At 37.1% G+C, this 21789-nt stretch overlaps 1 protein-coding gene across 44 annotated transcripts in view; it reads left to right on the forward strand.

The window, feature by feature from the left end:
- The window catches only part of RIMS1 (regulating synaptic membrane exocytosis 1), a 537317-nt gene that overhangs the window by 438920 nt on the left and 76608 nt on the right, over positions 1 to 21789 (forward strand). For 20 of the 44 annotated variants that reach the window (XM_075063753.1, XM_075063760.1, XM_075063756.1 and 17 more), the window contains 2 exons: positions 5454 to 5620; positions 8820 to 8963. The exons of 11 other annotated variants lie outside the window; for them this stretch is intronic. In XM_075063753.1, coding sequence (XP_074919854.1) covers positions 5454 to 5620; positions 8820 to 8963 — 311 coding nt within the window. The remainder of the gene's footprint in view (positions 1 to 5453; positions 5621 to 8819; positions 8964 to 21789) is intronic. 13 more of the 44 variants (XM_075063758.1, XM_075063766.1, XM_075063772.1 and 10 more) reach the window with 1 other exon arrangement.

Below are 21789 nucleotides of genomic sequence, written 5' to 3' on the forward strand. Positions count from 1 at the left end.
CCCTGTTCTAGCAGTAGAGGTGTGAAAACCAAGGGAGGAGAAACTGGTTCTGTAATTGGCAAGTCATTCACAGTCTTTGTTTAGTCCAGAGCTGATGGTGTCAAATTTACAGATGAACTGAAGCTCAGCAGTTTCTCTTTGAAGTCTGGTCCTGAAGTTTTTTGCTGCAGGATGGCCACCTTAAGGTCTGCTATAGTGTGGCCAGGGAGTTGAAGTGCTCTCCTACAGGTTTTGTATATTGCCATTCCTGATATCTGATTTGTGTCCATTTATTCTTTTTCCGTAGTGACTGTCCAGTTTGGCCGATGTACATAGCAGAGGGGCATTGCTGGCATATGATGGCGTATATTAATTGGTGGACGTGCAGGTGAATGAACCAGTGATGGTATGGCTGATCTGGTTAGGTCCTGTGATGGTGTCGCTGGTGTAGATATGTGGGCAGAGTTGGCATCGAGGTTTGTTGCATGGATTGGTTCCTGAGGTAGAGTTACTATGGTACGGTGTGCAGTTGCTGGTGAGAATACGTTTCAGGTTGGCAGGTTGTCTGTGGGCAAGGATTGGCCTGCCACCCAAGACCCAAGGGTGTTGCAGTCCAGGAAACCAACACACTTGAGCCACTCCTGAGATCCTGCTGCTCTTTAATATATGGAAACATGGAGTAAAAGAGACTTATTGTGTTCAAAATGCATTGAGAGACTTTGGATGAGCAGTGTGGAGTATCAGTGGTCACTAAGCAGCTAGACTAAGAATATGTGCTGGGAACTATGGAAAACTTATCTGGTATCAGGCAGAAGCAAGACTTCTCATCCAAGTGAAAAGCAGAAAGACAAGGGAAGGTTATTGTGCTAGTGATAACTCATCAAATATCTCAACCTGGGTTTCCTATTCCATCAGTCTAAAGAAGACCCATCTCCCTATTGAACAGAAAATCAAAGTTTACACTTGCATAAGGGATCCACTGTCACATTGTAGCTAGTTACAAAAGTTTTCAAAGGACATGAAAAAGAACTTACTAACTTTAAACTTTATTTGCTCCTCAAAGTCCAATCCTGGGCAGAAAAATCATGATTGAGAGAACAGATCTGCCACTCCTATACTGGTAGGATTGCTTTGAGAAAAGGAGGAAATTCTAAAAGGCACTTGTGGGCTATTTATGCTATTGAAGATGCTAAGAGTATAAATCCTTGGATTGGAATGAGAACTTAAATTTATATTTTAAACAAAATGTTTTTATAGCATTGCCTGTGGGAAATCACTCCTTGCTTTGGCTTAAACAAACATTCAGGGTGAAATTCTAGCCCCACTGAAGTCAATGGGAATTTTGCCATTTATTTAAATAGGGTCAAAGTTTCACTTTCAGTTGAAGTCGGGAAGATTAGGGCACTCCATACTTCTTAGATGGCACCTGCTACATTCTATGGGAGTTTTGCCATTAACATCAATAAGAGCAGACTGAGGACCTAAGTTTTTAACAGAATTTGGATTGAGGGTGCAGTTGTCCAATTTTTGAGCCTCTGTGAGTGTTGCATTTTACTACAGTAAGAAGAGAATTCATTCCCACAACGTATTGCATTGAGCTTCTGTAAATGTGAGCTTGATGGGAGGAAAATGTAATGACATTTAATTTTGTGTGATTCTTTGTACTTCAAGCTATTACTCATCTCTTCCCATGTTTCCGCTCAGGGCCTTGCTGGTTTCACTACAGATTGGAGCTGAGAATTCACCTTTGCCAACCCAGTGCTTTTTCTGTCCTTTTCCGTTTGCAGGAATTCACTCTCTCTCTCTCTCTCAGCTGTTTTTACACAAACCACCAACACCCTTCTCACAAACTCCAATTATAGACTGAAATTCCCAAGCAATTATATAGCTGTCCCTGGATCACACAGTGGTCAGTATGAACCCTTCAGTGTTTGATTCATAAATTGGTTTGCAAACAGGATTGGTTCACAGTAGTGAAAATTGAGAAAGCTCTGACATTACAAGCACAGGATAAAAACCTTTAGATGTAATACATTTTAGTTCTGGGTCTGGTGTTGTTGAACATCTTTATTGATGACCTGGATGTAGCTATAGAGAGCATACAGATCAAGTTTTTAGATGACACAAAGCTGAGGGAGAGGGTTGACAGTACTTTGGAGGATAGAGCTAAAATTCAGAGGGATCTCAATAAATTGGAGAACTGTGCTATAGACAACAAAATGAAATTCAGCCAAGAAAAATGTAAGGTGCTTCACTTACGCTACGTCTACACTACAGGATAAATTCGAATTAGCTTAAACCGATTTTATAAAACAGATATTATAAAGTCGATTGTGCGCATCCACACTAGGCACATTAATTTGGTGATGTGCATCCATGGTCTGAGGCTAGCGTCGATTTCTGGAGCGGTGCGCTGTGGATAGCTACCGTAAAATAATAAGGCCAATAACGTTGATTTGCGTCCACACTAACCCTAATCCGATATAGTAATATCGATTTTAGCGTTATTCCTCTCGTTTTGTAGGAGTACAGAAATCGATTTAAAGAGCCCTTTAAATCGATAGAAAGAGCAGTGTAGTGTGGACGGGTGCAGTGTTAAATCGATTTAACGCTGTTAAAATCGGTTTAACAGCGTAGTGTAGACCAGGCCTTAGGGAAGAAAAACCAAAAGCACAAATACAGAATGGGGGGAAATGGCTTAGCAGCAGCACTGTTGAAAAGGATCTGGGATTTGTGATAGATCACAGCTTCAACATGAGTCAGCAATGTGATGCTGCTGCAGAAAAAGAAAAAGCAGTTTTCGTTGCATTAACAGCAATATAGCATGCAAGTCACGGGAGGTGACAGTACTGCTCTACTCAGTACTGATTAGGCCTCAGCTGGAGTACTGTGTCTGATTTTGGTCACCAATGTATAGAAAGGATGTGGAAAACTGGAAAGGATCCAGAGGTGAGTGATAGAGATGTTCAAAGGGATGGAATGGAAACCATATTAGCAAAGGCTGAAGGAACTGGGTATGTTTAGTTTGGAAAAGAGGAGATTAAGAGGTGACATGATAGTGGTCTTCAGATACTTGAAAGGCTGCCATAAAAATATGGTGAAAATTTGTTCTCTTTTGCCACAGAGGGCAGGACAAGAGGCAGTGTGTTTAAGCTACACTATAGCAGATTTAGATTAACTCTCAGGAAAAACTTCCTAACTTTGAGAACAGTAGGACAATGGAACAGACTGCCTACGGAGGTTGTGGAAGCTCCTTCACTGAAAGTTTTCAAAAGGAAGCTGGATAGCCATCTGTCTTGGGAGGTTTAGACACAACAAATCCTGCATCTTGGGCTTTGACTAGATGACACTTGTGGTTCCTTCTAACCCTATGATTCTATTATTCTGTTTTTATACTCTAACTAATCTTGCTGATAGGCAAATGCTTGTGTGACTGAAAGAAAATCAGAGAAGTATTAATTTTCACTTCTCTCCTCACAAACAAAATAAAAAGAGTATAAAAGTAAAATATGGCATGCTAAGGTGGTGGTGGTGGGGGAAATCCGCAGTTTTTGAAATCATCCCTCAATGCTAGATTTCTGTAGTTCTGACTTCCACCATTCCCTGTATACTGCTTTGCTGTTAGGAGTTGGCTCTCTAAAGGTATTTCACAGATATGGCATTTGGAAAGTTGTAGATAGTCAATGTGTATAAGAGTGTGTGTGCATATGTGCACATACTTGAAAATGTGTACATGTCTGTTTATACATATGTACACACATGCATAGTGTAGATCGCAGATTACTGAAGAACAAGAGCGTAATAACAGACTTCTCATTTTCAAATGGAAGAAATCAGCATAAGGCAAAGGAAATTCAATCACTAAAACCCTCAAGCAGTTACCAGTTCCTTATGTAACACCAGTAAGTGCTTAATATGAGGCACATGGGTTTAAAATATATAGGGTCTAATCTTGAAAAGTACTATGGACCTGCAACTTCCATTGATACCTTTTGGAGCTGCTGGTCCTTAACAACACTCAGGATGTGTGCAGTACAATTGAATATCGGTGAAAGTGACTCATCCTGATTGTCATCAAATTCATTGGACAATCTGATTGTAGTGCACTAGTGTTATAAAGTATCTGAGAAATATGATTCAAATATATTTAAGAAACCTACCTTGTATCACAGAGGCTACAAGCAACAAATTATTATCTATTCTTCCTTCCCTTTCTTACCAGAAGATTTGTATGTGATTGACAGAGAATGAGGGGGAGGAGTTTCCTTCAGCCTTGAATTCTGGATTCCTGTTTACTCTTGCAACTCTGGGTCCTCTTTTTCCAATACCCACAAATGTACAAGAGAAGGTGCATTTAGTTCATGAGCTAATGACAGCCCACACAGACAGTGTCTGTCACCCACCGTGATGCTTTTCACATCTAAAAGCAGAAACTACAAAGTCACTCCACAAACTGAGCTGGCCATCCTTCCACTCCCCTCCTCCTTCCCCACTCCCAACACCATGAATTTCTATCAGAAATCTAAAAAATGACATCTTAAGTGCCCTGAGCTCAACACATTGGATTTTCAAACTTGACTGAAACCCTGTGGATGTGTCATGTTGTTGTTTTTGAAAAGAAAGTCTTGCTTTGATAGAACCACAGAATGAAAAGCAGTTAAGGGATTTATTGGGTGGAAATTTCTTCATTGCTTTCCCATAAAGTCAGATGAGGACTGACAATCAGAAGAGAGTGATTTTTAACATAAAGTAGATGGAGCAATATGAAAGTTCTGATTCAGAGCCTAAAAGAGGCTTCATCTTCCATTAGCATTCTATGATGAAATATCTTGGATATCATTTTAAATGCTATTTTTCTTGCCTGTGTTTTCTCAAAATAATAGACAAGTAGATCACAAAATGACATTGGTATGTATGTGTTACATTATTTTAGCTACTGTGCTCAACCAATGAACTTTTCAATTTATTCAAGTACCTTTTCTCAGAGTAAGGTTAAGGATTCAAATATCAAGTAATTTACCGCTTATTAATTATTAGCGAGGATGGATTTGTCAATCCATGATCTTCTTTTGATACATCCCAATATATCCATCTTTGGCACATATGGAAACTTCAAAAGAGCCCTAGACAGTTGCACAGACACCACAGAAATATCTAGAGGTAAATAAAATATTTTATTTGTACAAATCATAATTTGGTGCACTAAATAACAAAGAAAATAATATTCTAGTGTTCCATGCATCACAGTTTAGTTCTTTCATCTCAGCCATACATGACGGAGCCCTTCTGCTTGAAGTAACCTATAGTATTTTCAGTTTTTTCAAGATATTATTATAAATATATGCACTTTTCTGAAGTTTTGGGGACTTTGTTGGCTATTTCAGGAGTTTAAAAGAATTGTCCTCATCATTTGTTGTTTGAACATATTTCACATTTTGAAAAGAAACCTCACACTTTCTTTTTTTAATCTTTAGTATAACATACAAACAGATCAGTACAGAAGTTGTGATAACGTGTCTGCCAAATCATCAGATAGTGATGTCAGTGATGTGTCAGCCATTTCCCGTACCAGCAGTGCCTCACGCCTCAGCAGCACAAGCTTTATGTCAGAGCAATCTGAGCGCCCTAGGGGCAGAATCAGGTGAGTTTATGATGCTATTTTAAATGTATAAAATCTCCTTGTTTGGTGTAAAAATAAAATATAAGAATAAAAATAAAACAAGAAATATAAACATTTATGATATGTATATATGCATATGTATATAAACACACACACATAAACATACACGTGGTCATCCTAAATCTTTTGTGAAATGAACATATTTTTCCACCTTAACATCCATCCATTTAAACAGGTAAACAAAAAATTCAGACAGGGCAAGAGCAAATTTTTATATTTGTGCATGGAGAAACCCAAACTTGGAGCAAGCTGGAAATTAGTACTTTAAAGCTCTGATCCAGCAAAGCACTTAAATGGTACTACTTACATGCTTAAAGTTGCATATGTGCTTAAATGCTATGGTGGACTGGGGCCTAATTTCTTAATTTGTGTTGCCAGAGAGGTCTTGATGCTGCCCAGATACCCATGCAATATCATGACTAAAGGCCTATTTCTATTAAGATCAAAGGCAGCTGAGAGAACTGTCTGCCTAACAGGTCAGGGTTATTAGAGAGGAAAGTCAACTAGCTATGGTTTAAAGGGAAATTACAGGACCATCAAACAACTGCATAAGTGACGGGCTGTTTCTTGAGTGTGTATAAAGGAAAAGAATTGTTCTTCAGAATGTATATAAATGGTAATATGTCAGTTTGCTGCCCATAGTACTGTTGCTGCACTTTGCATTTTCCATAAAAGAATTTAATTTTGCACCAAAAAAAAAACAAAAAGCAAAATAAAATCATTAAGTGTTGCCAGATTTGCCTCTTTATTTTACCAATAAATCAATATGTATGGTTAACTTTTTCTCTCAGTGTGTCTTTGTTATGACTGTACATGTGCGTGTGGGCACATGCAAATGCACACTGCCCCCAGCAGATAGAGAGGATTTTAGATGTATCTGTGTAGCCTTAAGCATCAGTAATCTCCTTTGCTGTGTTTTGGCCATAATTTAATCTCATTACCATATAAATAGGACTTATCTAGAAGTATTGATAAATTCTTTCAGTTGTTAGATTTCTACTTTGTGGAGTTCATATGGCAACCTAATTAACGGTTCTATTTCCTTTCATTTTATTCGATTTTTTTCAAGCACAGATCGCTTTGTAGTATTTTTATAACTACAGATGTTATAGCACTTTGGAACACAAATCTTTAGTTTTCCCCAGTTTCTCTTGGGGGTTGGGCTAAATTCTGCTCAGCTTTCTCATGCAAGTAATTTCACTGGAGCCCATTGACTCCACTGCGACTTTTTGGTTACATAATATGAGTGGAAACTGGATCTATGTAAGGAGACTAATTTTTACTTCCAGAAGCTGGTTCTCTTTCACAGTAGATTTTTTAAAAATCTGATTAACTTTTTTGTAAATCTATGATTTTAAGAGCCAGATTTAACTATTTGAGACTACTTGGGGTGCAAAGTACTATTCAACATAGGGTAGTAGAATATGGCCCTAAATGAGGAATAAACTTTGCTTCCTTATATTTACTTTCAGTCAGTGTCTCTTTTAGATGTCTGAACAACAAGTGTATCAATAGGATATGAATACACCTTTTGGTACAATAGGAATTATAGGACAGGTTCGTGCTATACTGAGCATGATTCAAATCTGAACCTGAGATTATTTTTAAACTAAACCTATTTTGATGTAAACACTGGTATATAGTGAGAAATTGTCTGAGGAATAAATGATTATGTTAATATTATTGTTTTCGTTATTTACATGTTATGTTAATGTTTTGCTTTCCTATTTCATATGAAGGAACACATAACTGGCTGGTTATGCCTGTGAAGCTATAGGGCATGTGAATAAGAATATTATTTCTGTATCTCAAAAATTATAGCCAACATGTCATGGTATTGATTAGCTAAGATCTATTTTCAGTTGAAAAAATTAATAATGTTTAAAATATCTTGCAAACACTGCATTTCCATTGCCCTTGAGCTCCTCACTATGGGGTTTGATCAAGCTGCACTGAAGTCACTGGGAGCATTATGGTGTGCGCTCACCTTTAGAGCCCCCTTCATGTCAGGAAGTGGCACTGCATGGATTCTTCCTCTCTAGTAACCCTCCTGCGTCTTGGTTCTGCAATGGTCTGCTTCTCTGGCATAGCACACCAGCCAGTCCCCTTGTGGGGCTAACCAAAAACAAATCTCAACTCAACATAGCTACTTGGTCTTAAAGTCCATAATATAAGCACTAGTCCTTCATAGAGATCTGGGAAATATTGACCTGTGACCATGCCAGGTTACTTTGGCTAGGGCAGGGAGCTGGAGCCTTCCTTGTCCAGGCTTCACCCAGAACTGGTCTCTTCTTATGTTATAGTTCAATGAACAAACCATAAAATAATTATAAGGTAACTATAGTTACAATGTTGTTCAGTAAAAAATATGGAATTTTTTGAAAAGCATTTGAAAAAATATTCTTAATCTGAACTGCTATTCTTCCAAACTAAGAATCAGATCTTCAGTATCTTGCCCTCCTGAAACACTCATTAAAATTAGTGGGAGGTATCAGAGGAAAATTCTGGCTCCACTGACTTGAGCAGGGCAGGATTTCATGCCAGAATTGCAGGATCAGACATGATGATTAGACTCAATTTTGTGATACCAATAATTACCACCCTTTTACCCTCTTCAGCTCTTTGTGCCCAATCCTACAAGAATTGTGCACATGATTAACTTTCCTGAAGTTAGCAAACCTATTCATTTTAGTGAGACTGCTCCCATGATTAAAGTTATTCACATGCACAAATCTTTGCAGAGTCTGGTCCTTATTCATCTGAATGTTCCTTGTGGATATAAGCGCAATGATGTCAATGAGACCATTCACATGAGTAAATGTTGCAGGATCAGACCCTTACTACTTAATTATTAATATTTTTAGAACAAACTGTATCACTGTTTCAGATTTTCCTCTTTATCACATACTTATAATGAATCAGATCCTACGGTATGAAATCTTTAAAATTAAATAACCCATAATTCCTTTTCAGATGTAGTTTACAGTTGGTTACTGTAGTCATTCAAAAAGTGTTTCTTACTGAAATTTAAAGTCATTGTAATGTAATGTTGGAAAGTGTTTCATCGGGTGAATCTAGATGTAGCATCTGTAGTTCCTTATTTTCAATTTGAGTTATCTACATTTAATTTTGCATGCCTGCATGTTATGACTGTGGAAAGGTCAAAGTCCTTAGAGATCTGCAAAACTGATGGCAAAAGAGAAAGAAGGATATCATGGGAATTAGATGACCAAACGGGGCACAGTGAAAAGAAATTGGATATGGAAGACAAGAAAAAGAGAAGGCATTCTGTTGCTGATTTGAGGTAAAGGTTAGCTTCCTGTCCTCTTGTGTGTCTCCTAGCTGCCAGCTCCTTCTAGTTTTAATAGTTCAGTAGCCTGTGGTGCTATACAAACCAATATTTTATGTGCAAAGCTTGCTTATCAAATGGAAGAGCAGAGGAAACTCATCCAATCCATGTTTCCATCTCCACTTTCATGAGTTAACATAATTTGCATCAACTTCTTCCCAGCAGCCATGTAAAGTGTGTTTTTGTAATATTGTGTATGAGGTAGAAAGTATAACACGTCTAAAATCATGTGAATGTAAGCATGAAGGAGGGAGGGGAATTTACAAATACAGGGGATGCCGGCTGATTTTAGAGAGAATGTAGCAAATTAGATTGAAGTAATAACTTTAGTTAATATTGATCATTAATAGTTGTACGAAATGAATATTGATAACCCCTTTTTGACTGAGCCAGGGAGCATTAGCTTACTAATGTAATACTAAGTTCTTTTCACAGTATACTTTTTACCTTAGACAATTCTTTCAAATCAAGACACTTTTTGTTATATTAAATATATTAACTGCAGACAATTTATATAATCAGCAGTTGAAAGAGGATCTGTGAATCAAGTCTGAATGCACAAGATATTCTAGTCATATAAGAAATACTAAATGAAGTCTTGCAAGCAATTTATGTAAATTCTGATTAAGGGTAAGCAATAGTATAACAATAATTCTTTACAATAGACAACAGTCAGATATCAGATTTCTTTCAGTACCTCTAATTCTCAAAGGAAAAGAGGTTATCTTTGTCTAAAGGTACTGCTTGACTATTTGAACATTCAAAGGTAAAATCAAATGATTATGCATACATACACTCCTCAGATTCAGGGAGCTCTTAAATTCAGTAGCTTCTTCAAAGGGAGGAGAAGTTAGTCCCTAGTTTAAAAGGATTGATTTTAAAATATCAAAATGCTTTAAAATACTTCTTTTAGGGTTTCTCTTAAGCCAATCTCCTTGTTCTTGTAAAGAAAAATCTTTTAGATGAAATTATTCTTAGCTCTGAATTCCAGCTTCCTAAGGTCTCACAAGAATTAGCAATGATCCTGCAAGTTAACTTTTAAGATACTTATTTTAATCAAACTAAAGTTTTCAACAGTCTTGAAGTGAATTCTCCACACTCTTCCTTATATAATCCTTTGATGAGGCAAGAGACTGTCCAAGGTGTGGCAATTCTGACTCTGTATGGATTCTGGAGCTCTTATTGGGTTCAGTGTCATCTCTAAAGTTTCCCATGGGATCTTAGCTTGTAAGTCCTTTTTCTGTGAGACAGGTTGGAGGGGAGCAGCCTACTGGATGTTTGTCAGATGAAAGTGTTGTTTTATACACAGGTTTTGTACCACTTTAACTACAAAAGTGGGGGGAGGGATAGCTCAGTGGTTTGAACATTGGCCTGCTAAACCCAGGGTTGTGAGTTCAATCCTTGAGGGGGCCATTTAGGGAACTGGGGTAAAAATGTGTCAGGGAGTTGGACTAGATGACCTCCTGAGGTCCCTTCCAACCCTGGTATTCTATGATTCAGTAAGGGCCTCTCTACATGACAAGTTACCATGTGCCAAGCCAGGATGTGATTCTACAGCTCACTAGCTTGCTGTGTAGCACAATCCTGTGTTGACTCTGTTACAGCACAGGTAGAGTGCAGTTTGGTGTACAAAGCTTTCAAGTACTATGCCAAGCTGCACTTGAATTTTCACTATACTGTAGCAATATTAGCATGGGACTGCATGAGCTGGTCCATTGTAGAGTCACACCATGGCTTTCTGCACAGTAATTTCCTGGGTAGTTAAACTCTAACAGATTAAACTTACACTTACCAAAATAAGTTATACCAGTGGAAACACTGTTATAATGTTATAACTGTGTCCACACTAGGGGGTTATACTGCTTTAACTACATCTGTTTTCTAAATTGATCTTGCTTTTTATCTGGATAGAACTAAACCTTTCCATTCCTCATCTTGTCTATTTGTTTCATATGTTGACTGAATGAAGGGGCAAGCAGCCTCTTCACAGACAGTTTCCAGGTGTATAACTTCCTGTATCATGATAGCATATGAAGTAGCCCAGGCTATACCTTTTCAAGCAGTATGAGCTCATTCCAGAAAATCTCAGGCAACGTCAATGGCATTTCTAAATGACATTCCTATATTAGAGATTTGGAGGGCGACCATTCGGACCCATGTGCATACTTCGCAAACCATTACGCCATTACGGTTGCATCCAGATCAGATGGAAATTTGGGAAGGCAATCCTTCAATCCTTCTTTAAATGGACTCCAAGCCCCACCTCCTGCAAGTACTTGCATGGAAGCCATCTGCATGGAATACAAGGCTGAATCTACTTGAGGAAGAAAAAATGCTTACCTACTTGTAACTGTTGTTCTTCAATATATGATGCAGACATGGGTTCCACAACCCACCCTCTGACCCCTCTGTATCAGAGTCTGTTCTTCTGACATTCGGTACAAAAGAACTGAGGTGGTCAGAGTAGTGCAGCCCTTATATGGCCAGGGACAGGGGCTAGGCAAAGTTCTCTGGTGCATGGGGCTGCTGCATCACATCTCAAAGAACAACAGTTACAGGTAGTTAAACTTCTTTTCTGCCTCCGCCAGAGGTTGGAACATTTGATCCAAACAATCATCGCTTTCTTAAAGCCTTACTTACAAGCATTCCCATTGGGTGCACAGGAGCCAATAGGCTTTTGCTGCAACTTTCTGTCCAACAAATCAGCCGCAGCATACTGCCCTCCATGACAGGGAAAGGAGGATTACAATTCTTAAAGGGGCCAAGTGTTTTCTTTCCCCTGCTAGCCAAGACAAAGCCCCCCACATCTGAATTTGCAGATGGGTTGGGGGTGATACTCTGGTTTCAGGTCACTGAGAAATGACCTGAGTGCTGACTGCCTGGCTACACTTTTGGACAGGAAAGAAGAGTGAAAATTCACTCTGAAAAAATAAAATGCAGTGAGTGCAAGGATAGAAAAGTCTATTCCTGTGTATTATGGGTGTGAACATTCATTGTCATCAACAGTAGAAGAGATGAAAATATTATTAATAGCAAAACAGTGCCTTCTATAAGGACTACTTGTGTGAGTAAGAGTTGCAGTATCTTTTAATACATAGTTGATATGCAGGCCCCTAATATGTCATGGATGTGGCTACCTAGTCAGTGACTAGATTTTTGCATTTAGGTGTGCGTTGTTTCAGTTCCTCATCTTGGTTCATACTGTTTATTGTGCAGTTCTCATATATAAAATGCTCTGTGAGCCTGATCATGCACCGTGGCAACCAGTGGGGCTGTCACTCCAATTTGAACATGAATCAGATTCAATGGGAAGGGGATCAGTCCTCCAGAGACAATCTTATCTGATAGGATATAGGCACAATTGGGCTTGTTGATTTGGAAATAGTTTTTCCCTTTTGGTTTTCCACTCGCCCTTTGGTTGCTAGTGCTGTACTGCTATTAGTACAACAGGAATACTGCATCACAAAGCCTCAACATCCAAATTTCTCTTCAGGCTATGCCAGCCAAGGAAATCATAATGAACCAAAGGCATTTAAATATTTTTAAATTGATAAGATTTTGCACTATGTAGGTTTCAGAGTGGTAGCTGTGTTAGTCTGTATCAGCAAAAAGAAGGAGGAATACTTGTGGCATCTTAGAGACTAACAAGCATGCATCGGCTTAAGTGGGCTTTAGCCCACGAAAGCTTATGCTCAAATAAATTTCTTTGTCTCTAAGGTGCCGCAAGTACTTCTCGTTCTTTGTACTGTGTAGTTTCACATTAATTACAAAGATAATTACAATTGACTTTGTATTATGATATCCTGATATTTTTCTCTGTGATTAATATAGAATAATTAAAATCTAAAACCTTTTAAAATTTTGTTACAAGGACTGTAGACAGCAATAGTAGAAATGATAACAAAAGGAAGTTTTTATGAGAGTTTGTGAAAGCTGTGAAGTTATTTGTAAAGCAAACAAAAGCAAATAATCACGGATGGGAAAAGGGAATAAATCCACAATCATGTTCAAACTGGAGTGACATTTCAGTGCTGGTCTAAGGTATTTGCGATCCACACCCACACGGACATATGAGTGGGGGTAAAAGAATTAAAATCCTGAGTAGTGTTATTGGCTAATGGGGACTCATCAATATCACAGTTGGGCTCAGTCCTGCATCCTTTGTGCATCTGGATTTCACTGGGAGTTTTAGATGCTCAGAAAAAGCAGGTTTGGGCCCATTATATTAGCAACAATATTCATCATTTAGATACTGTACTTCAGCACAGCAGGAGCCATGGACTGAAAATGCAAGAGCTGGACCAATTCCTACACATATGTGTACAGATACTCAGTTTTTTTACAGACATTTATTTTTCTGGCGATGCTACATGCTCTCATCTCAGATTACTGTCAGTTGAACTGGGGGCTCTCAGTAGCTCAGGATCTTGAAGGCTTGTGATTTTTGTATCAATTAGGCCTTGATTCAGCAAGAGATGTGCTTAACATTGCATTAAATACATGAGTAGTCCCAGTGAAGTAATTAAGTATGTTCTCTGGTACTTTGCTGGATCAGGATTTCAATAACTCCATTTGCATGTTTGTGAAATACATGCCAGAATTTCTCAAGATGTATACTTTATAGAACCTATGCAAATAACATATTAAACCATATTCTTTTGCTGGAATACCTCTGGAAAATATTCTGTTTTAGTAGAAAATTCAGGGTGATAAATGTACTATAAATGTAAAAAAAAATCACACTACATTTAAAGATTATATTGGTTCTTGACCTGGAGACTTGTGCATTAATCTGTGTTATTAATACTATTATAGAAATTGATAATTTTTTACTTTAACACATTTCAGTTAGGTATAACATATCATGATTATATATACACATTACTGGGGATATTCAATAGGTAAGATTAAGTTACAGAAGACACAAAGCTGGTGATAATTGGCACAGATGAACCTAAAAATTTTAATAGACACTGACAGTGCAAGCCTACAGTAGCTAACTTTCTCCTTTAAAGCCAATAGGAAGTACCTACCTAGTTTATTTGGATGTTTTATTTTGGAGACACCACAACTTAAACTAACCAAAATAATCACAATTGTTAATTGTGGATATTTTATTATTAAAGCGAGGAAAAGAAAACATCAGCCTAGACAACACAAAATTGTTGGTTACTTCTGTTACAATCTCTTCTGCATGCCCCTCTGTGGAGACCTTTTAACAGAGATACTCCTTTGAGAGTGAGCTCGCCTTTGGTAAGACACTTTGCTCTTGGTAAATTGAAACCAAGGTCTTATTTCCCAAAATTACTGTGAGTCCAGTTTTGGTTTCATTTGATAACAAAAAATGTTTATAGATGGTTAGATTGCTAAAAGAATTCTGTTTAAGGGCAGGTGGATCCTATTTGGTACATCACTGATAACCTAAATAGTTTATAATTGGGCAAAATAAACAATCTTAACTAAGTCCGATGAAATTTTTAAAAGTATTTAAATCAGTTACATAGAAGAAGCTATGTAAGGCGTTGTTTTAAGATGGGCAAATTAATGAATATTAAGAATCTTAAATCCAATAAAATTCCACTATTTCTTTGTGTACCAATGTTGAACCTCTGTTTGCTCTCCAGGGATACATGGCATAACCATTCGGGTGATTAACAGGAGAAACTGTTGACATCTTAAGTTATAACAACATTTTCATATCCCCATAAAATCATTACAAGAGTTATTAAATCTAACCCTTAAGCAATCTCTTAGGGCTTATCTACACTGCACCATAGTGTGTACTATCGGGGTGTAAATTGCAGAGTGCACCCAGGACTACATTAACATATACCTTTTAGTTTGTGCCAGCGGCATCCACTCAGGGTGGTTAGTGTGCAAAATTTTGGTTTACTCTGCAACTGACACCTGCGTAGTCCTCACTGCAGCATAGTGGAGACACCAATGCATGTTGAAGTCTTGGGAAGGTTTTCCTTGGGTTGGTTTCTTCTTGAGTTCTTAGTTCTTCGTAGCTATCTGTGATAGCACACTTGCAGAGATGGACAAGATGTTGATGGACTATTTGAGATAAGTATCAGAGTGTGTAAGTTATTTCAGAGTTTTATGCTCTTCTCCTTCCTGTTTCCATGAAATTATGGAAAAGCACACTGCTTTCAGGCTTATTTACATTCAAGTTGGCTGCAGTCATTCTTTTCATTCACTCTGTGCCTTCAGGGGCTGGTTTTGCTGATGCCTTCAGCTTCTGAATATGCAGTCCACTTAACAAATAAGCAGCCCACTTGTAATTGTCTTTGTCCTTCAGTGGCAGGAAAATTTCAGATAACTTTTAAGGTTAGTTTTAATTCTTTGTTTTTATTCAGTCCCTCATCTGACATAGTCCTTCAGTTTTATTAGAGTTCAACAGGAAATGATATTCTGTTTTTGACAAGTCCAGTCAGTCCTGTCCTTTATATAAAAGTTGTTAGTTCTCAAAACAAACTTTTTAAAATTCAGTAACTCTTAAAGAGAGTGTTTAGTTTAAATTGTTATTAAAAAAAAGTTGTGGTTTCCTCTGTAACAATTTCTGGAGACATGATTCTTCATATCTTCCTGAGTTGGATAAGGAAGTTGTTTGAGCACTTCCAGTAGTTACAAATTAATTAATATAAATATTCTATACTTAAATGGTTTCTTATGTTAGTAAGCAGTTGAACAAAATCACTAGATTTCAGCTTGGTACATAAAGCATTTTACCATTTGCATAGCAATTCTATTAAGAAATCACATTAGGCACTTGCATTTAGTTAAAATACTTACAAATATGCCTTTCAAAATAGTTTTCCATTTCAACCTTTAAAAAATAAAACATTTCTCAAATACACATTTTTCTCTGAAGTTTCAAAGACACAAGCAGAGGGTTTTCTTGGGAGTCTGGCAGAGGCCCACTTTGTGACCTAGATTTATTGTTCTGATAACCGATCCCAACATTCCTCTTCGAAGTAGCCTACCTAAAGAACAACCTCACATTCTTTTACAGGACAGGTCTTTCCTAAAGACCTTTTTATAAAATAAAACAGTTTTACAGGACAGGTCTTTCCTAAAGACCTTTTTATAAAATAAAACAGTTTTATTTACAAAGACGTTTTGTGTTATATAAAGGACTATATCTATACCACGCCGGTATCTTACACAAGATGGAAGAGTCCTGGGTCTAGAAAAAAACACTCATTTTCTTTGTTTGACCTAGAGTCCTTAGAGTTACAATCTGTGTGTTACAGCAATTGAACTTGTATTCTACATGTTGTACAAAGCACAGCTTTCAGTAACCAATACATCTTTTAAACATAGCACAAAATAAAATAGTATAAAAGATCAAACAGACTAAATCTAGGAAAACTGCCTTTTAAAATACATATAAACACTCTTAGGGGTCATAAACAGTTTTATGACCAAGGAGGTGTTCTCTTTCTGAATCTTAGCTAATTTCTGGATGACAGAAAGAAGCCTTCTGTAATTTCTTTGATTAGCTTGAACATTTTATAGCATAACCAACTAAAGTATAGACAGGTATGGTTACATTTTCAAGCATCCTGGTTATAACATATTTGTAGATATCTATTTTAATATTCAGTAAAGGACCAAACAAGTTTGTAATGGCCTAACATTATGAAAATGAGTTATAATAATGTTAATATTATTTTTGCATCAATATTGAGGTCTTTCTACCACACCTTGCTCAGTATGCTTGCTTTCATCAGTGGCAAAAAGAGTTTCTTTTCTGTTCTGTTCGTAGGACTAGAGCAGATGTTAGTTTTAATATGTTGTTCATTCCTCTTTCGAGGACTCTGGGTGTTTGAAGGATGTTGCAAATGTAATATATGTGTCACCTGTAACATGGATATCATGTTGCTGTCATATCAATAATAAACATATCTTGGAACTTGCATGCACGTCATGCATGCCATTTAGTGTTTAGATCTATGTTCTCTAATTTGAGCATGGACTACTGGTCTCATGATAGATCTGTCTCTAAATGGTATCACATGTCAATTATACACAAGGGACCAGATCGGCATATTTCCACTGACTTCTGTGGAGCTATGCAAATTAATACCAACTAAAGATTTGGCCCTTGATCCATATTCATTTCATTGTGTTGCTAATTTACATGATTGAACAAACCCATATACAGCATTTCAATATGTGCATCAACAGAACTACATTTCAGAGTTCTCAGGCAGGCCGGATAGTATATGTGCAGCAGTAATAAAAGTGATACGTACTGCTGGGTGAATATTCACATCTCTATCAGGTGAGATTTCATCTTGGACATGTTTAAGTTACTTCTTCTATTATAGGTTGATATATTTCTTAGGATTCTGGGCTGTGCTCCCATTAGCTATTCCTATTCTTACTGTCTTTCTATGAGCTTCTATAGGTTTGTGCTATATATGATAGAACATACATATTTTACTTAATTGCTAGGACTATAGGCAATCAGCTAAATATTGGGTCTTCTAGAGTCATAAATTACGGTGATTTTACTAACTATTTTAGCACCTATAGCTACCCTCAATGAAACCATACACATTTATTCTCACAAAGCAAACTGGAATGGATTTGAGAATTTTACAGTCAAGTTGTACATTTCAATTTGGAGAATCTTTCCCTTCTGAATGATTATTTATATCCATGATGTTGTGCAAATTCTCTATTTCTATGTCTAAGGTTGTGCTTCCAATTTACTTTGACTGAAGACCTGAATATTTCTCCCCATTCCCGATGCCAGGTAGTAGGCCCTGTAATTTTCTTTTACTTGATATTTTATAAATTACCAGACTATCTCACTCAATTCTGAGTCTTCCTCCAGATCCATATTCTTTTCTTCACCAATCTATCATCCCACCACATTTGGGTTTTTTGTGTGTTTTTGAACTTGTTTTCTGCTTCTCAGCTTTCTGCTGTTTCTGACACCACAACTGTGTACTGGAGGCTACTTCTTATGTTACTGCTCAATCTACTTGCTACAATTTAGTTTACTTCCTCAGGTAACAGACAACTATTACTTAGCTATCTTCCCTGTTTCCCGTATGCACACAGGACTCAGTAAATCTGGATGAGCCCAGAGATGGTTCAGATCCATAAGAAAATTCTAAATCTACAGTGTTGGCCTTAGTACAAAGACAATGTGATTATGTAAACATGGCAAAAAGTTGCTTTACATTTAAGAATTAGATTGTGATGATGATTGCATTGATTTGTTCATTTTAAACAGCTCAGTTTGGCCATTTCAGTGGTCCAGTAATTAAACAGAAATACAACAGTTTAACACAGCATGGAGGATGGGACGCCAATAAGAAAAGAATTGGAGTAAATACTGTGCTCTGCTGCTGTATTAGAAATGATGTGTCAGAATGAGGTGTGTGACCCTGAGTTGTATGTTAGAGTATTAGGCTAGGAGTTAGATTAACTCCTGTGAGATTTGTCTTTTATTATTTACAATAATGTATTCATTGCAATAAAAATGACCAAAAAAATCTCCTGCCCAAAGTAGCTTCCCACCAGGAGAGAAAGTTGTCAAATGGAATTCACTTCAGGATAACTAGTTTGGAGGGTGGTTCTTCTATGTAGTTTAATATTCTGTCCAATTTACCATAAAATAGACCAATTGTAACCTAGAAGCTAAACAAAGTATGTTCTAGCAATAGAAAGTTGCTTTGTTAATGATACCAAATGTGTGAAGCTGGAACAATGTCTTTTGTCCTCAGCAGCAAGATATATTTTTGTGCAGGAGCCAGCAAAAGTAATAATAGGTATACTCCATCTGGTGTTAAAAGCATCAGTTCACTGTGTGATATTATTTAGTGGGAAATCCATAGATTGGACAAGTTTGGGGCTAACTACCTTCACAGGTAGAAGATATAGAGGGCTGTAATCTAATAGACAAAGGCATAAGAAGATCCAATTGCTGGAAGCTGAAATCAGGAAATAAGATGCAGATTTTTAACAGTGAGGATTATTAACCACTTGAACAGATTACCAAAGAATATATAACTTGTTAATTACTAGCTATTTATACCTTTTGGTCCAACCTTGAAATGGCAGCCATTGAGATCATTCAGCACTTTGCAAGAAAGTGCTGACTCAGTGCTGGCACTTTGCAAGGAAGTGCTGGCAAGCTTCCTCTAATTGCTCTGGTGTACAGTTGTCATTCCCCTGGGCAAAAATAATTTCAAAACAACTATTTGGGATTGAATATAGGATTAATAATTAAGTGCAAACTCTAATGCTAAGTGTTGGGTCACTATTAGAACACAGAGTTACCCTTCACAGACAATTATGACAAGGGTAATATGCATTTTAATTGATAGTTTGAGTCTTTAATGCTGGAGTGAAGCTTCAGTTTGGTAACAAAGATTCTGTAAATACCAGCAAAAAAAGACTGCAGTATTTATGACCAGGGGCGGCTCCAGGCACCAGCGCTCCAAGCGCATGCCTGGGGCGGCAAGCGGCGGGGGGCACTCTACTCACTGCCATGAGGGCGGCAGGCAGGCTCCCTTCGGCAGCTTGCCTGCGAAGGGTCCGCTGGTCCTGCGGCTTCAGTGGACCACCAAAGCCGAGGGACCAGCGGACCCCCCGTGCTTGGGGCGGCAAGATGTCTAGAGCCACCCCTGTTTATGACATGAAGTATATTACAGACAGTTTGTCTCCAGTGCAGTTTTTATTTAGCTGGTTCCTTGTAGCCTAGGTTTTGTATTATAAACAGATAATAGAGCATTAGGTTCATCCAGTGTGAGGTTTGCTTTTGACTTCAGGTAATAATCAATACTTGTGATGCCGGCAGTTCAGTTGTTTAGAGCCTATCATTGACATAATGAGATTAATTAGCTGTTATTTCTACAAAGAATGTACTGCATCCACAGCTGACTATATCCACAGCTGCAGCCAGTGGTGTTGACAGACTGCAGACTTTCCAGGCTCTCGTTATCATTACAAATAAAGTATTAAAAAACCCTCATTGGACTCATAGGCCTGTGCCTTTGCCATGCCTTCAGAAGATTCCTTTCCAGCTTGGAATTTTCCATAACATATTACTTTTGTAAGAATAGTATATTTAAGTTAACTTTTTACTATGTACATTTTTTTTCATTTATTCTATGCACAAGATCTCTCAGTATTAATTGATAGGAGGAATTGCATCTGGAGTATCACTGAGTCCATATTTTTTAAAAAACATAATATTCCTTGAGATAATTTGTAGAACTTAGCCCATACTTTCAAATTCATATTACTATAATAAAATAAGAGAAAGTTAAAGGTGATATAAACATTTTATATTCAAACAAGCTCTAATAAAGCATTTGCCATACATGTATATATTATACATTTATTTATTTTGGCATGGGTTTTCAAAACTCAGTGACTCTCATTTGCACTAAATCAGATGTTCACATACATTTGCATGGATACACAAGTGCATAGATATGAGTTCATTGTAATCCATGATTTGTGTGTTATGCACACAAAAGATGTACATAACAAAATACGGGTCGTCTTGTCAAAAACAAACAAAAGCCATCTTGAATATTTTACCTTATTGATAAGAATCAGCTTTTAATATAAAAGCTAAGGAACTTCACATCTGAGTTTAAAGTGTAGTTCAGTACATTTTTACACATCCCATTCTGCTGTGGAATGTTGTTAGCTGGAAAATAATTTCAGGGTAGACAAGGTTACATAGTACGCTAAACTTTTTAGAACCAACTTGTACTAAAAATAGTGATCTGTTTTTGTCAGGCACAGTTTTAGAAACTTTATTATATTATTTACAGTTATTCTCTACAATTATTTAGAGCTTAAAGGTCTAGAAAAAACCTACCATAGGATTTTATTTTTTCATCTCATGTTACAACCTTGCACAAATTCAGCTGTTTTGGCTGAAAATTTTAACTATTTAAAATGGGTTTTGGCTCTAAAGATAAAGGAAAGTACACCAGGAGTCAAAAAACAGAACAAAATATGTCTCACGTCACCTTTTTTTGTTTTGTTTTGTTTTAATACCTGCAGTTATAACACGTTTGTCTGTTATTAACAAACTTGTTCTTTTGCACTTTTATCCAGCTTCTTTCACAGAGGAAAGAAGTTAACTTACAAACATTTTCCAACAACTAGGAGTTTTTTAAAAGAAGTTTAAATATTTCTCTGCTTTTAAATTTAACCAGCAAAAGTTGAAACTGATTGAAAAGTTAATCAGGTTTGAATATAATATAGCTAAATTCATATCCAGTAGTGGTGTTCATTCATAGTGTCTTGCAATTGTTTAAAACAGAGAACTAAGAATAAAAGAAACAATAGTCTGAGCAGTGTTTAGTTGAAAGCCAAGCTGCCAAGATGAGACTTGAATTTATTTGCATATAGCAGTGCATTCCACTGACAAGGTGAAAAATGAAATAATGCCATACCTACAACCAAAACTTTTCAGAGTAAATGGAGGAATTGTTAATAGTACATGACTAAGGAGTTGGGAAAAAAAAGGTTAATGAGTTAAATTAAAAATGTCCAATTTAAAAACTGATACAAAGAATTGTAACGGAATTACTACTGAATTACTGAAAACTTTAGGGGTTATATATGGCAGGCCTGTCATGAGCATGGAATGTCTCAGATGCTGGAGATAAACCACAGCCTGTAAATAAACTTTATTAAAGGCCCAGCAAAAGAGAGATGCTGTAATTGAGCTTCTATCTAAGGTGTGATCTAAATTGTCCATATCAGACTGAGAAATAAAGGAGCATGCTGTATC

Source organism: Chelonoidis abingdonii, chromosome 3, assembly GCF_003597395.2.
Source record: "Chelonoidis abingdonii isolate Lonesome George chromosome 3, CheloAbing_2.0, whole genome shotgun sequence".
Classification (NCBI taxonomy): Eukaryota; Metazoa; Chordata; order Testudines; family Testudinidae; genus Chelonoidis; species Chelonoidis abingdonii.